Below are 14,747 nucleotides of genomic sequence, written 5' to 3'. Positions count from 1 at the left end.
ATGTGTTTTTCACTATGGAATATGTAGACACCCCCCCCCCCCCCCCAGGGTTGCACGGGTTTTGCAGCATATGAGCTTTTCTGACAAGCACGAGAAGAGCCCACACAGGGCTGTGTTAAGCTACTGTTCCTCCACTGAGGTGGTTTGTGAAACACTGAATGTGTCGGGAAAACCTACAGGCTAAACCCAAAATCTGGCTCTGCCTGCAGGACAACATTAAAAGTCCCTAGTGCAAACTACAAAAAAAGGAGTTGATTAAAACCTGCATGTCAATTAAATGATAAGCCATGGTTTAAACTATGAGCTGAGCTGTCTTTATCTATGTTGCAATATTTAGTTTAGCTTATTTTCCTTTTATTATGTAGAACTGCCAAAGGAAAGGAGATATATTCCCTTGCAGGACGTCTGTTACTCACATATGCAAGATTCCTCATGGCAAAGGTGTGATAATGACTTTGGGGGATGGTGTTTAATTGGGTTTTGGTATGTCACAGACAGATGTTGTGTCAGAGGAGCTTCAAAGTATTTTTCCCATAGTGAAAACAGAAAGTTAGAAATAAACACTTTATTTGACACACTTCTTACTATTTGTGTGACACTGGCTCACTTCTCAAAGCCACAGTCACTAATATGATCTGAAAAAACAGAGGAAGAACTCAAAAATATTGACATAAATGGTTATATGTTATGTAGGTTATATGTTATATGTTATCATTCACCATTATTCCTGATCAGGATGAAAACGGATAAATACAATTCCATACTTTGCATGCATAACCTTACTCTTAAACGAAGTGCATTATTCAAAATATTCTTGAATCAGTCCCTTTGAAGGTTAGACCAGGAGTTACTGTTACTTTCATTTACCATAATTTAGTGAGTGTTACACAGATTTTAAAAATCCCTTAAACTTAATGGCCTGATACTTAGAAAAGGTCAGAATTACCCCAGAGAGGAATCTCCTAGCAGACTCAAATTGATGGTGTTCATGGAGACGTGTACGAACAGCAGTGAGGCTGGCTCAAGAAGAAGCATTACTTTTGCCAGTAATGCCGGCAGATATTTTAATTGCCACGGGATGGAGAAGTTGATTTTTATGTTCATGTACACAGGGCTTTGATGGTATTTTATGGAATCTGAATCCAATATTTTTTTTCCCAATCTTATCTAGCTTTAAACATTCGAAAAAAATATAAAAATAGCTCAAATGTTGCAACTCATTCAGCTTTTATAATGCTTAGAGCCTGTAGCTATAATTTCAAAAAGAAAAGTATCTAACACTAAAAGAGCATCTTGCAGGTTGTTTTTTTTTCTACATTTATGCTTAAACTTGCTTGAAAATTACAATTAAAAAAGTGAATGTAGGATTTGATATGTTTTACGAAACATAACGGCAGGAATTCAGAGGGAAAGGAGCAATTTTGAGCTCTGCTCTTAAAAACTGCTTTTTTTTAAGGTCATACGTCAAATGCGTCATATTACATTACAAAGGGTAAACATCTCCCCTCTCTGACCGCAGGTATAGTTAGTAGTTGCGTTGAGTTGAGCGGTTTAGTTTTAGTGAGCTGGTATTTTTCGGTAGTTTTACATTGTATTTCACCATTTGTAATCATGGTGCAGTATTGTGTTTGTGCAGGTTGCACAAATACCAGCCTGTCAGGACATCGAGTCCACAGTAAAAAGGACCGGAGCTAGCGTTCGTTCCTGGGTGCGTTGTGCATCCACCTCCCTGCAGCACATACTCTCCACAGCTTTATCAGGAAACCGTATTACTTCTCTCTCCCCCCCCTTCGCTGCTCTCTCTCTCCCCTCCGGTAAGACGTAGTGTGGAGTTGCATTAGGTAACGATGTGGTGGCTGTACTGCTCCAGCCGTCTCCTTTGTGTTTGTTTGTTTCCCCCTGTCTGTGTTGTTTGTGTGTGCGTGGTGGTTGTCACTCCTGGCTCCCGGCTCAACCTCCACTCACCTGCTGCAATCAGCTGTGCACCCTCCCCGACTACACACCTGCTTTCCATCAAGCCATTTAAAACGGCATATCAACGGAGGCTCCCCAACCTTTCTCCACCAGATCGTCAAGTATCAGCCGTATCTCGCGTCTCTCCTCCGGTACACAGCACCGTAGTGTGGAGTTGCATTAGGTAACGCGAGATACGGCTGATACTTGCGCCAGGGCTCAACATTAAGGACTGCCCGATGGCCCGGGGCCATCTAGTATTTAGCTCGGGCAATGAAGCCTCACCTGCTGGTTGCCCGATCGGGCAATCTATTATGCCAGTATCATGCAGCTCGCGGATCCAGTAATGAGTGACCCGATAGTAAAACTAAACATATCTATAACTAGTTACGGTAGTTTGAGAGGTAATTAAAATAGCTACGAGTGATATTCTAACCTGAAGTGTGTGTTTTGTTCCGCTCACCGCTGCATGTGATCATGCAGAGCTGCGTGTCGACTCGTCAGCAGCAGCTGATCTCTCTCTCCCGTCAGATTAGACTTCACTCGCGTTTATGTCCATATCGATCAGATCCAGCTAGTTTTAGCTAATGATATGAATACCTGCTTATTAAAAGACACCTAAACAATAAGTGTTGCTATGCAACCGGGTGAGGCCACAAAGTATAGCGCAGCATTATGCATTTGTTTACATGCCCACCAGAACCCCGAGGCATTACCAACAGATCAACGCACAATCAACCCAGACAGGACATCTCTTTCTCCGAATTAAGTGTTAGACATTAGAATTGACTATTATTGTCTGTCACAAACTCTTCTTCTCTGTCACATAAGTGGCGCAACTGAAGCGGTATTGCGCTAAAGGGAAATGATTTTGACCGAAGAGATTTAGATTTGCCGGCTAACAGGAACTCCGACGTCACCATTTTGTGTGCTTCGCGGATGCGCTCGGCTCCTCTTGACTGCTGCTCGGGTCTGCTCGGTCAGCTTCCGGATGAGGAAGCATTCATTCGACCAACTTACAGTAGATAACATTACAAACATTTTTAACAGGAGCCATAATAGTGTAAATAATGGTTGTTTTGGCAGTTATAACTGAATGTAATGTTTTCTACGTGTTTACATCTGGGAAGGCATTTGCCTTCATCAGATGGAAAGTGTCTTGACCAACAACTTAAGTATTTCTTATAGCTATGCAGGGCATGCAAGCGAGCAAACAAGAACAAACAAACAAGTGAAATGAAGAATACAATTGAAATTGTACAATATAATATTGTGGTGGTTCATCTTATAATGCAGTCTAGAGAATGCACCAGACATCTACAGTAAGTCCTGGAAAAATCTAAATGTTCTAAGGGGAGGCCCCCCAAACCCTTCGTGCCATTTCGTCCGCGCACATTTTTCAGGGCAATCTCTATTGGGCTCAGGGCCATCTGTAAATTAGCTTAGATGGCCCGCAGTGTAGGCAGAGCCGTGACGTCATCTTCAATGAGCTCCCCAAAAAGACAACACAGCCGTTAGCTCTTAACACTCAGAGCCCACAGCTCTTCATATCTGTTCAGAAACTAGACAAAAGTTAAACAAGTACAAACCACATACTGTCTGTGTCATGGCGAATACAGTCGCTGGTTTATTTATGTCTGTATAGGCCGTTGTTGTGAGTGTGGACAGTCGGAGCATTTACAACGTTAGCTTAGCCAAATCTCCATTAGAAAACACGCATTTTAAAAGGTTTTTCGCCTGCCGTCTGTCTGCAGACTTGTCAAAGCCTTAATTCATAGTTTTTACTATCCGGTATCAGTATGTTGTTACTTCGGCATCATTTTGAAACGTGTATTACAATTAAATCACGGTCAAATATGTTCATCTTGTTGTAGTTGTAGCCCCCTTGACAGCGATTCTCTCTCTAGTTTAGACTGCGGTCAAGCCAGCCTCCACTCGGAAAAACCTATTCAAGCCAGCCCTCACGTGATATTGCGGTGCGCGAATATCCTATGCATTACGGTAGAGTCCCAAAAAATCCTCCCTCTGTGTTTAGATGAGAATAAAACAAAAACTGTCCAGTATCAAAGACTCATTTCACTTCAGGGTGATAGCAGGACATCCCATCTAGTCACTCAGAAAAAATCAGGACATTCTGATTTACAGTTTCAAAATAAAAGACCTTTGGGGACAGGGATGATAGCTCATATATGAGACTTCAAAGGTATTTTGAAACTGTACATCATAATGTCCAGATTTTTTCTGAGTGACGACATGGGGTGTCCTGCCATCACCCTGGAGTGAGATGGATCTATGATACTGGACAGTCTTTGTTTTATTCTCATCCAAAAACAGGGATGATAGCTCATATATAAGACTTCAAAGGTCTTTTATTTTGAAACTCTACATCAGAATGCCCTGATTTTTTCTGAGTGGCTAGATGGGCTGTCCTGCTATCACCCTGAAGTGAGATGGATCTATGATACTGGACAGTTTTTGTTTTATTCTCATCTAAAAACAGGGATGATAGCTCATACAATAGAGATTTCAAAGGTCTTTTATTTTGAAACTCTACATCAGAATGTCCTGATTTTTTCTGAGTGACTAGATGGGATGTCCTGCTATCAACCTGAAGTGAAATGAGTCTTTGATACTGGACATTTTTGTTTTATTCTCATCTAAACACAGAGGGATTATTTTTTTTGACTACCGTAATGCATAGGATATTCGCGCACCGCAATATCAAGTGAGGGCTGGCTTGACTAGGTTTTCCCGAGTGGAGGCTGGCTTGACCGCAGTTAGTTTAGCATACTCAGCCCGACTCAGCCTGGTTGTTGCTGGCCCTAGAACCACGATTTTATGGGGCCATTACATCACCAGAAGTCCCAATTTAAGGGGTAATTTCTCCCCAAAAAAAATGTTTTACTCACTATATCAACAGCCCCACCAAAAATATTTTCCACCAGCCGCCACTGGTTGGGACTAACACGTTACTGTAACGCAACTGCTTTTTGCGGTAACTAATAGCGTTAGTAGTTACATATTTCAATTAAGTAATGCCGTTATAGTTACTGTGATTTAAATGGGTGCGTTACTGCGTTACATTATGTGATGGAACTGAACCAAATCTCCCTGCGGATGTAATTTACAGGCGAATACAGCGATATCCTCTCACAGCACCATGGAAAAGTGAAAGTAACCAGAGAGGAGTGATGATTGGTTAACGCGGGGTAACATTTCAGGGTAAGCCAATCAGAGACAGAGTTGGGCGGGTCTTGCCTTATGGGGGAAATACACACACACGACCACTTGCTAATGCTAACACACATACACACACACGGCAACGCTCAACACCAGCACACACACACACACAATGACAGATGCAAGTATCAGCGAGAGCAGCAGGGCATTTGCAACTTGGAAATATAACCACTATTTTCAATTTGTGGGGATAAAGGACACAAAAAATATTACGGTAAAATGTAAATTTGTGCAGGACAGAAAGTATTGTCCACATCAAAAAACAGCAATGCCAATCTCCTGAAGCACCTAAGTAATGTATATGGGGCTATAAAACTAGTCGCCAAAGACCCCACCGTCTCAACCACCGGCAGTGACCCAGATGGAGCAACACCATGTAAACAGCCAAAAAACGATTTTTTTTAAATCGCCACATGTCACCCAGAGTCAACTAAACAGATTGATGGCCAGGTATGTTGTTGAGGGCATGCTGCCAATTGCAACGGTCGAGTCTGTTGCATGCCTTCAGAGAACTAGTCAGCAAAAAACAACACAAAAACTTGTATTTTTATTGTTATTATTTTTTTATTTTTAAAAACGTGTTACTAGTTACTTTTATAATTTAGTAACTAATAAAGTAACTAGTTACTTTTTGAGAGCAGTAACTATAACTATTACTAGTTACTTTTTTAAAGTAACTTGCCCAACACTGGTCATATGCATTCGAATATTCATGTTCAACTTCTTCTCTGTCTTCTGTGTCGAAACTAGCATTGGGATCCATGTTTATTAATACGTTACACCGGCCGCTCCCACTTGTTTCCCCCATGTTACGTCACACGCGGGAGGTCACGTGCTGAGGCTTTTTTATGCGGAAGTGAAAATGTCTTACAAAAACGACGCCAGATGTCACTGAAGTGTATATTTCTGTATATTTTTGGGGAAAATCTGGTGTATTCATCCTTTTCCTACACATTTATTCACAGGTGTCTTTAACCTGGAAGTTGCTCTTTAAATGCATTTTATTTGTAAGCTACCTGATACAATTACCAGAAGTTCTGATTTAGTAATATATGGTTTGACCACATCAACTTACTATTATTATATCGATTAAGGTCCAGCTGAGTGATACGACAACTAAAAGTGACATGAGGTTGGTCGAATTTTCCACTTTTAAATCACAACTTTCCTTTACATTTTTCACCCTAACTCCTACCTTTCTTTTCCCTAAAGCTTAACCTAAAAAAAAACTTATACCGAATCTTAGTCATTTCTAATTTAACTTTAACTTAAAGTAAAACCTATGCTTAATAAAAAAAATCTTTGGATCAATTTGTGTTTGGCCATCAGTTCTACCAACATACTCACAAAGGAACATGATGACATCATTAAAAATGGATTTTGCAAGTTAGTTACCAATAGAGTGGTGAAATGATTATTCCTATCCCATCTGTTTTTAACCTGTATCTCAGTTTAAAGAGCCACCTTAGGTTCTACTTGTTTTACATACCCTTAGTGTTTCCCTTTAGTTTGTGTACAGCCTTTCTGATCAGCTGATCAGCTTGTCTAAGTTGCACTGTTGAATCATTTTTCTTGGTGATACCACCTGATTCAAAAATATCAATTAGTTTGCTTAATGTTACCATAATAGTAAGAACAATGATATTTTAAGATATAAGCTGCAGCTGGCAACCTCTGACATTTGAACCGGAGTGAACAACATTGCCAAAGCCACCAAACTCCGGGAAGCTGATTCATGGATGTTTTGTCTAGTGTTCTTGATAAATAACAAAGAGCAAGAGGAGATTAAAACAAGATTTAAAGAAAATATTTCATAGACAATCAAAAACAGTTCATACCCATCTATATGATCCTGTAAAGGCATATCAAAAAATGTGACCTTAACATATTCATGAGCATTCTTATTGCCATTGGTATTCAGCAGATTGGTTTTAGCTAAACATGATTATTCTATGAAATGCTAATGAATTTGCTGCTACGAAAAAGAGAAGCATTCCAGCTGTGTATATTATGTTTATGCCAAAGTATTTCATAATGTTAGCATGCATTCCAGCAGGAGGACTGACATTGACAACAACTGAACTGCTAACAGCCACTGTGTTCATGTAGAAATGCTGTGAACCTGGCGGTGTTAAAGTTGAACGAGCAGGGACTCCTGGACAAACTGAAAAACAAGTGGTGGTATGACAAGGGAGAATGCGGCAGCGGAGGAGGGGAGAGCAAGGTTAATACACACACACACACACACACACACACACACACACACACACACACACACACACACACACACACACACACACACACACACACACACACACACACACACACACACACACACACACACACACACACACACACACACACACACATTGAGGTAACACTGGGTTGTCAAAAAGAAAAATGTAAAGAAGCAGCATAGTTACAACACCACCTGTAAAGGTAGCAATGCTCTATATAGCATGTCACATACATCTAAGAACAAATTATTACTCATGTTACAAATACATCCTGAATTGAGTTGCTAATAAAAACTACCAACGGGTAACGTTGTCGTCCATGCTGCTTCTTCCACAGATGTGTTGCACCCTGTTTGGTTGAGGTCAGGGTTAGGGCAGACTTCAGGGGCCAGTTTAGGGTCAGGTGACCTCATACCAGATGGCAGCAACAGTCAGGAGCAGGGCTGTTGATAAAGAGTTTGTCGACCTGAACAAACTCTGTTTATCTATGGCTCTAGCCTGGAGGAGTACTTTTGCTGAAAAAGCAAAAAGGCTTTTCAATGTAGTGCCTCTCATTCTTTGTCTCTGGGGCCAAACATAGTGTCCCTTACAATTAAAGGACATACTTTTGGCCGATTTGTGTTGTTTATATAAGTGATAACAAACTTAAAGGTCTCCAAATTAAAAAATGTAAACCTTTGACAATAGATGGTAAGATAACTTAATGATTTGCTTTTAACTTATATTCTGCAAAATTGTAATGAAACGTTTCAACATGTTATTCAAAGTCCAAGTAATGTGGCAAAATGTTGGAAAGCCAATCTGTGGAATGGGACAAACATTAGTGGGCCTTGTCCTGGTTGCTAGACCTAAGTGTGAGAACTGCTGCCCCTCTAATAACATAAGATAACATTGATAATGATGTTATTTATGCAAAGAGTGCCAGTAAACCTTGCCGTATTGAAACTGAATGAGCAAGGGACCCTAGACAAGATGAAAAACAAGTGGTGGTACGATAAAGGAGAGTGTGGCTTCAAGGACTCCACCAATAAGGTTAGTTGTATATGTCTGTAGATGAATCACACACACTGTCTGCTCACACATTCAACACTCACTGTAAACTTGGTTCTAAATGTATCAGGAAAAGAAAGCTGTGTGTACATTACAGAAGTCCTATATGTGTGTATTTAGGTGCTGGTCTCAGCAGAGTGTGCGTGAATGTTTCCTGGTTCACATTGAAAAGCCAAAGACACATGTTATTGCCAGGTGTAAACAGGAGCAGAATAGAACTTGTCAAGTTAAACTCACCTTGCATTAGCAGTAAGGCTGACTGTGTCACTCAGGTGTTGTAAAAAAACAAATGTTTTACTATGTAAATCTGTTTCTCTGTTTGTTTTGTCTCAAACCCCTATTTAGACTTGAGTTGTTAGGGTAATGACTGCACAGTAGGAGATGCAAAGGGAATTCTAAGATAATATTGATATTAATATTTCTATATACACAGAAAAGGTAGTGTGTTGTTGATTTTTGGTAGGGCTTCTTTGTTGATTTAAGGCAATCTCTTTGTATGTTAGTTTATTATGTTATCTGTTTCCCCCAATTTTGGAGGGTTTATGCATTGGCTGTACCAAAGCAGTTTATGTTCAGTGGGGCCTAGGGTGAACAGGTGTCCCGCTTTGTGTGGGACTGCAGAGCATTTTTATCCTTTGTCCCGCGTCCCACAAATTGAGACTATGTCCCGCATTTGAGTGATAGTCGCGCAGAAAGTCAAAACTTGGCTTTTATCCAATGGCTGAATAGAAAGCAAGATAGGCCTATCACCATTGCCTTGTGTGAGATGTCAATCAATCTATCAAAAGTTAAACCCACGTGGGAAGACTCGCCCGCCTGTCACCACCCGGCACCCTGGCTGCCTCGGTTACACGGAGCCCCTTTACCGGCATACAATAGAACGAAATAGCGGGATAAACTTTTGGTGGTGTAAAAGGGAGCCTGGGAAAAAGAAAATGCAGCTACAACAAAGCCTGGGAAGGTACTTATTCGTGGGTGAAACCGGTGGAGGGAGATTCCCAGAGAGTGTGTTGTACCATTTGCCAGAGTTCTTTCTCAATCGCACACGGAGGAGAGTACGATTTAAAGAGACACATTGCTTGTGAAAATCATAAGAAACGCCTAGCTCAAAAGTAAAAATGTCGGTCGATGGACTCACTTATGTTAAAACCGAAGGAGGATTGCCAAACGGACAATGTAACGGCAGCTGAGTTGACAAATGTGTACCACAGTCGTACAGACTGTCAGCAGACTGTGGGAGTAAGCTAGCCCCGGTCATTTTTCCTGACTGTAGTTCAGTTGGCAGTTTGTTTTTTGTTATATTGTTCACAGAAATAAATCCATTAATTAAATCAATTTTAATGTACCTGTTGTGTGTGTGTGCAACCTATATGAAATCATTGTTATCTATAAGTTACCTTTTAGGGTGACATGGACATGGCATGTTTATTACGGGATGACGCATCTTTATTATATGTATAGATCTTTTTAGATCTGTGTTTTTTTTTTCTTTTTTTTGGCCACGTAACATTTACCTTGACTACTAGGATCCCAAAATACAAGACAATCTTTATGCGCCCAGTTAAATTAGCATTACAATTAGGTGAGTTTATTGAAGTCTCCCTCAGTCAGGGGGTAAAGTAAGTAAATACATCTGATTGGAGCTTATGCTGTTCAACTCTGACTTGCCAGGAGACCAATTCCACAAGTAGTCATTACAGCATGACTTAAGTTCAATGACTGAACTGTACAAAAAGGAAAATGTAAATCTTGATCCAAAGACAAAGGTTGTTTATACCTGAAAGGCCACACCTGAAGTCATCGTGAAAAGCCTTCCATCGAGGTCATATCTGCAACAAAGCACACTTTTTGACCACAGCCAGCACTTAACAGTGAAGCTGGCTGGATGGTGCTAGTGGAGTACTTCATGACCACAGAGCGTGAACGTTGTGATCAGCTGTTTTTGCGCAGTTCTCCAGTGAAGGGGGGGGGGAGTCTCCCTCCGCAGCCGGTTGGCGTAGTTTTGGCACAATTCCGTTGTACAGACCGACGTCAACAGCAGCCCTGTCTGTGCACACGGAGACCGACTCTGTCGTCCGGTGATCTAACCGCCTTCTGGAAAAGCTTCACAAGTACGTCGGTACGCAAATGCACTTTGTGACACAAGTGACGGTACGCATTTCAGATTGTTGCCGCGCATGCGTACCTGCGTACCAGTTATGTGCACCCCTGCATATATTTAAGCAATAGCTCACGACAGGCCGTGGTATATGCTCATTATATCACAGCTAAGGGGCGTGGTTCGGCCCGACGCGAAGCGGAGGGTCGACAACCCCCTTAGCTGTGATATAATGAGCATATATCACGGAATGAAGTGAGCTATTGCTTTTATAAAACGGTTACCAAGCGTGGCAATAGGAAAGACAAATACACACTCTAATTTAAATAGTTTTTATTATTAAATAATGATGTTCAAAATAAAATAGTCCCTCCGTTGCCTTCTGCACAAAACACAGTGCGAGGTGGTTGCTATGCAACAACACTAACAGCTGGCGAACATATTAGACAGACAGCGTTGATCGGTTATTTGGCTATTTATTTACATTAATTTGTATGTTGCCGTTTATTGTGCACCCACTGCAAAACTGTGCAGCATCCGTAGAATGGCTTACAAGGTTACTTGTACTAGGCTGAGGTTGTACTCGGCTGTTGCTGGGCGTGGAGAAAATATTGCTCCATTTTCTCCGGTCTGCGAGATTCGGCTTCCAGTAGCTCTACCTGTGGCCACTAACGGTCATAATTTCTCCGCTTTCAAGACCCGCATCAGAAAGCTTCTGAATGGTGGTACTGCGGAGGCAGTGGTTGGTGTATTTCTGCTGTGTTCCTGCTTGATGCACATTCTTGGCAACATTGTCGAGAGGTGATTCACGCCCATTGGCTCTCGAGTGAACCTGTAACAAAGCAAATGTGATTTTTATTAGCTATTCTAATCTATCCTAATTTATTAAAAATAATATGCGTTACACATCATTTACCAAACATTGTCGACATCGCAGTTCACTTGTCTTCTTGGGTGTAGATAAAAGGCAGGTGCGTCCGGGGGTAGGAGGGAGATGTATTTTTCTAACGAAGAAACAGGGCACAGAGGATCACCAGGCAGTTCACACATAAATCCCCTTGTGCTCTCTTTATTTCTCGCCTGCTGGTCGTTGTGGTTTTTTGTGTGCTCATTGAACGTCAGCGTTGCATACTTAAGCCCGTTTTCGTCTGTTTTGGCGGTGAAAGACGAGGGTTTGAGCTGCCGGTTACCCTCATTTCCCCTGCGTCCAAAGTGCAGTTGAACGTCAAACCACACCTTGTTTACTAGCCCCTCCGGAGTTTTTGGATCAAGTACTTGCTTGATAGCTTTGAAGTCATCTTCTGTTATGGAAGAGTGATGGACTGAAGTGTCGAGTCCCTTCTTTCTCAACATTTTCACAACGCCGATGAACACATTGTTGCAAGTTGTGAACTTGGTGTCTTTGAGGAGGGACCAGGACAGACTGAGTGGTGGGTCATTTATGTGCGGGTTGAGTCCAGCACGTAGACCGATATAGCTGCTCAGGCCGTATAGTTCGCCTTTACCGTTTCTAACAGTTGCATAAAAATCTCTCAAGATGTTATTGAGTTGCGCTTTTGTCGACGTCTGAAAGTCTATGACCACAGAATTATCCTGGCACGAGTCTTCAAAGCACTTAACTGCCCATTTTGTTTGCTTCACAGTGTTCTGTTCGTTTCGTTTTTTTTCTGGTTGGTCTACCTGCTCATCACGTAGCTCTGCGTGTCGTCGTTTAGCTGGGGGCTAAATAGGCACTCCTCCTCAAGCCACTCCTCCATAGTAAGACCCCCCCGGAGGTCGAAACTAATCTGAAATGTTTCCATTTTATGCTTTGTACGTTTGTTTTCGTAACGGAAGAAATTTAAATATATTTATAAAACTGACAAGTCAAATCAAGCAATCTGATTGGTCGATAGCGTTTTTGCGGACCTCTTTGATTACAGATTTGAAAACATCGTTGCTTGCTTTAAAAGTAACACAATTCATTATGTTAAACCTTCGAAAGTATCTAGATATCCCTGCCCTAATGCCAAAGGAACTGCACACTGAATATGTTTTGCCGTTTGATGTCTATGTCTGGACCGCTGCGTGAAAAAGGAGGGCTTCTGCCCCGTTACTTCTCCGCTGCTTTCTGGTTCCAGTATGAAAAGCAAACTGCAGGCAGTTTGCTTTTCAGCCCAACTGTATACTGTTTTTCTCAGACGCAGAGGGATACTGACTTGTTGTGAAAAGTAACTTACAATTCTACCCGAGGTATACGCTCAGTATTTCACGGCTAAGAACCAATCAGATTGCTTGATTTGACTTGTCCGTTTTATAAATATATGTAACAGCAACCTTCTCTGATCAATCTTTTCCCTACATATGTACCTCTCGTTCTATTTCATTCCTTCTGACTCCCAAAGGCAATCATTAACAACGGATGATTATTTTCAACATTGTCACTACGAATTATATACCCACCAGAACCAGAAACTATCTGCAGCACATGTCTTAATTAAGGAAACCCCATAGTGCTGCCCAGGACATGGTGGCAATCCTTGTGGAGTGGCCCTCAATATTAAGAGGCAAAGGCAGTTTTCTTGTCTTTAACACAACCAAATCAAAGTTATTTATCGGACGGACATCCCGGGGCAAAGCAGAAGCTGAGAAGGGGGACTCGGGCGGACAGCCCGGGTGCAAAGCAGAGGCCGCGATGGGGCCCCTCCGGGGTCAGCTGGATCGCCGGAGCAGGAGCACAGGAATCAGGAGCACTGGGAACCGATGTTGGCGGGACAGGAACCGGTGTTGGCCGTACAGGAACCGGAGCCATTGGTACAGGTGCAGACGGAACCCACGATGGGACAGGCACAGACGGGACCTTGGACAGAACATGAGCTGGTGTCGACTGGACCCCAGACGGAATAAGGGCTGGTGTAAAACAGGAAACTGAAGACGGATCAAGACAAAACACAACACAGACAGATCGTGACAACCCCAGTGTCGTTGTACAGGTTGTGAGTTGTAGCCAGTGGGAAGAATGGTTGCTTAGGGTGAATTATGCCGTAACCTTTTAGAGGTTGCAGGCTAAGAAACTGCAGACTAGGCTGTTATGCCTGGATCATGCTCCAAGGCCTTCTCTGCTGCTGGGCCCAACAGGTTCAGAACTTTGGAGGAGTGCCAAGAGAGTGTCAGCCCCCTAATCAGAGATGTATCACTGACACTGGACAGAAGTGTCTGACTGCAATGACTGGGACAGGGTTAACATCAGATTGGACAGGGAGTTCCCAACATGGCCCATGCACGTCATATCATAACACTTTATTTAAAGTCTTCTTTAAGGCAACTCTAGAGCAGACCTTCTTGGGTGACAGAAAGGGAGGGAAGTCATAGATGGATCCAAAACCAGCACCAAGCCCAGTCAAGTTTTGGAATCCTGCATGAAAGGCATGCTCTGCTTCTACTGGTGTGAGGAGAAAAGATGGACGGTCTTGCTCAGCATTTGTGGAGCTGGCAGTAGCTGGGAGGGTGGTACAGTCATGATTAGGGATGGGTACCGAGAACCGGTACTAAGTCAATACCGGTACCTGATTGGACGGTATCGGTATACCGTTAAGCCGCTAAACAAACAGTGCTGCTATTGGTATATCTGTTACATGTACTTCCTTAGTTTAACTTTAAACCATTCTGGTTGGTTGGGAACCCTCATCCCGTGTGATGTATCCGGTTTGAGACCCCTCTGATTGGCCACTGTAAATGCCACTCCTCATCTCTCTCAACAGCGCTCTTATTATTGTTGTGAGACTCCCGCAGGCATGGCGGACAGAGCGAAGCAATCGAAGGTCTGGATGCACTTTAAAAAAAAATTAGTGGTGATAGTGCAAGGTGCAATCTATGTACTCAATTAGTTGTTTGTAAAGGGGGTAACACAAGCAACATAATGAAGCATTTGCAAACGAGACACTCATTGAATCTTAAACGGTGCTAGCGATACTGCTAGTGCTAATAGTGCTAATAGTGCTAGCGGGCTTCAGCCGCGCCGTGTGTAAATGTGACCTGAGCGAAGGCTCACAGGCAGGTTAGCTGCTGCGCACGGGTAATATGTTTTGTTTACCTGGGTGCAGTCTTGCAGGCACATCGCCTTGTCTTTTTTTAGTTTATTAACACCAAATTATTGAAAAGTATCGATAAGAGTATTGGAAAATACCGAT

At 42.3% G+C, this 14,747-nt stretch overlaps 1 protein-coding gene across 1 annotated transcript in view; it reads left to right on the top strand.

The window, feature by feature from the left end:
* Nucleotides 1-14,747, top strand: part of LOC307019178 (glutamate receptor 2-like) — a 173,208-nt gene that overhangs the window by 132,018 nt on the left and 26,443 nt on the right. The window contains exon 12 of the mRNA XM_079649845.1: nt 7,303-7,417. Coding sequence (XP_079505971.1) covers nt 7,303-7,417 — 115 coding nt within the window. The remainder of the gene's footprint in view (nt 1-7,302; nt 7,418-14,747) is intronic.

The sequence above is a fragment of the Notothenia rossii genome, assembly GCF_949606895.1.
Source record: "Notothenia rossii genome assembly, chromosome: 1".
NCBI lineage: Eukaryota > Metazoa > Chordata > Actinopteri > Perciformes > Nototheniidae > Notothenia > Notothenia rossii.
The sequence above is the reverse complement of the archived record's forward strand: the minus strand, read 5'-3'. Positions and strand labels throughout refer to the sequence as shown.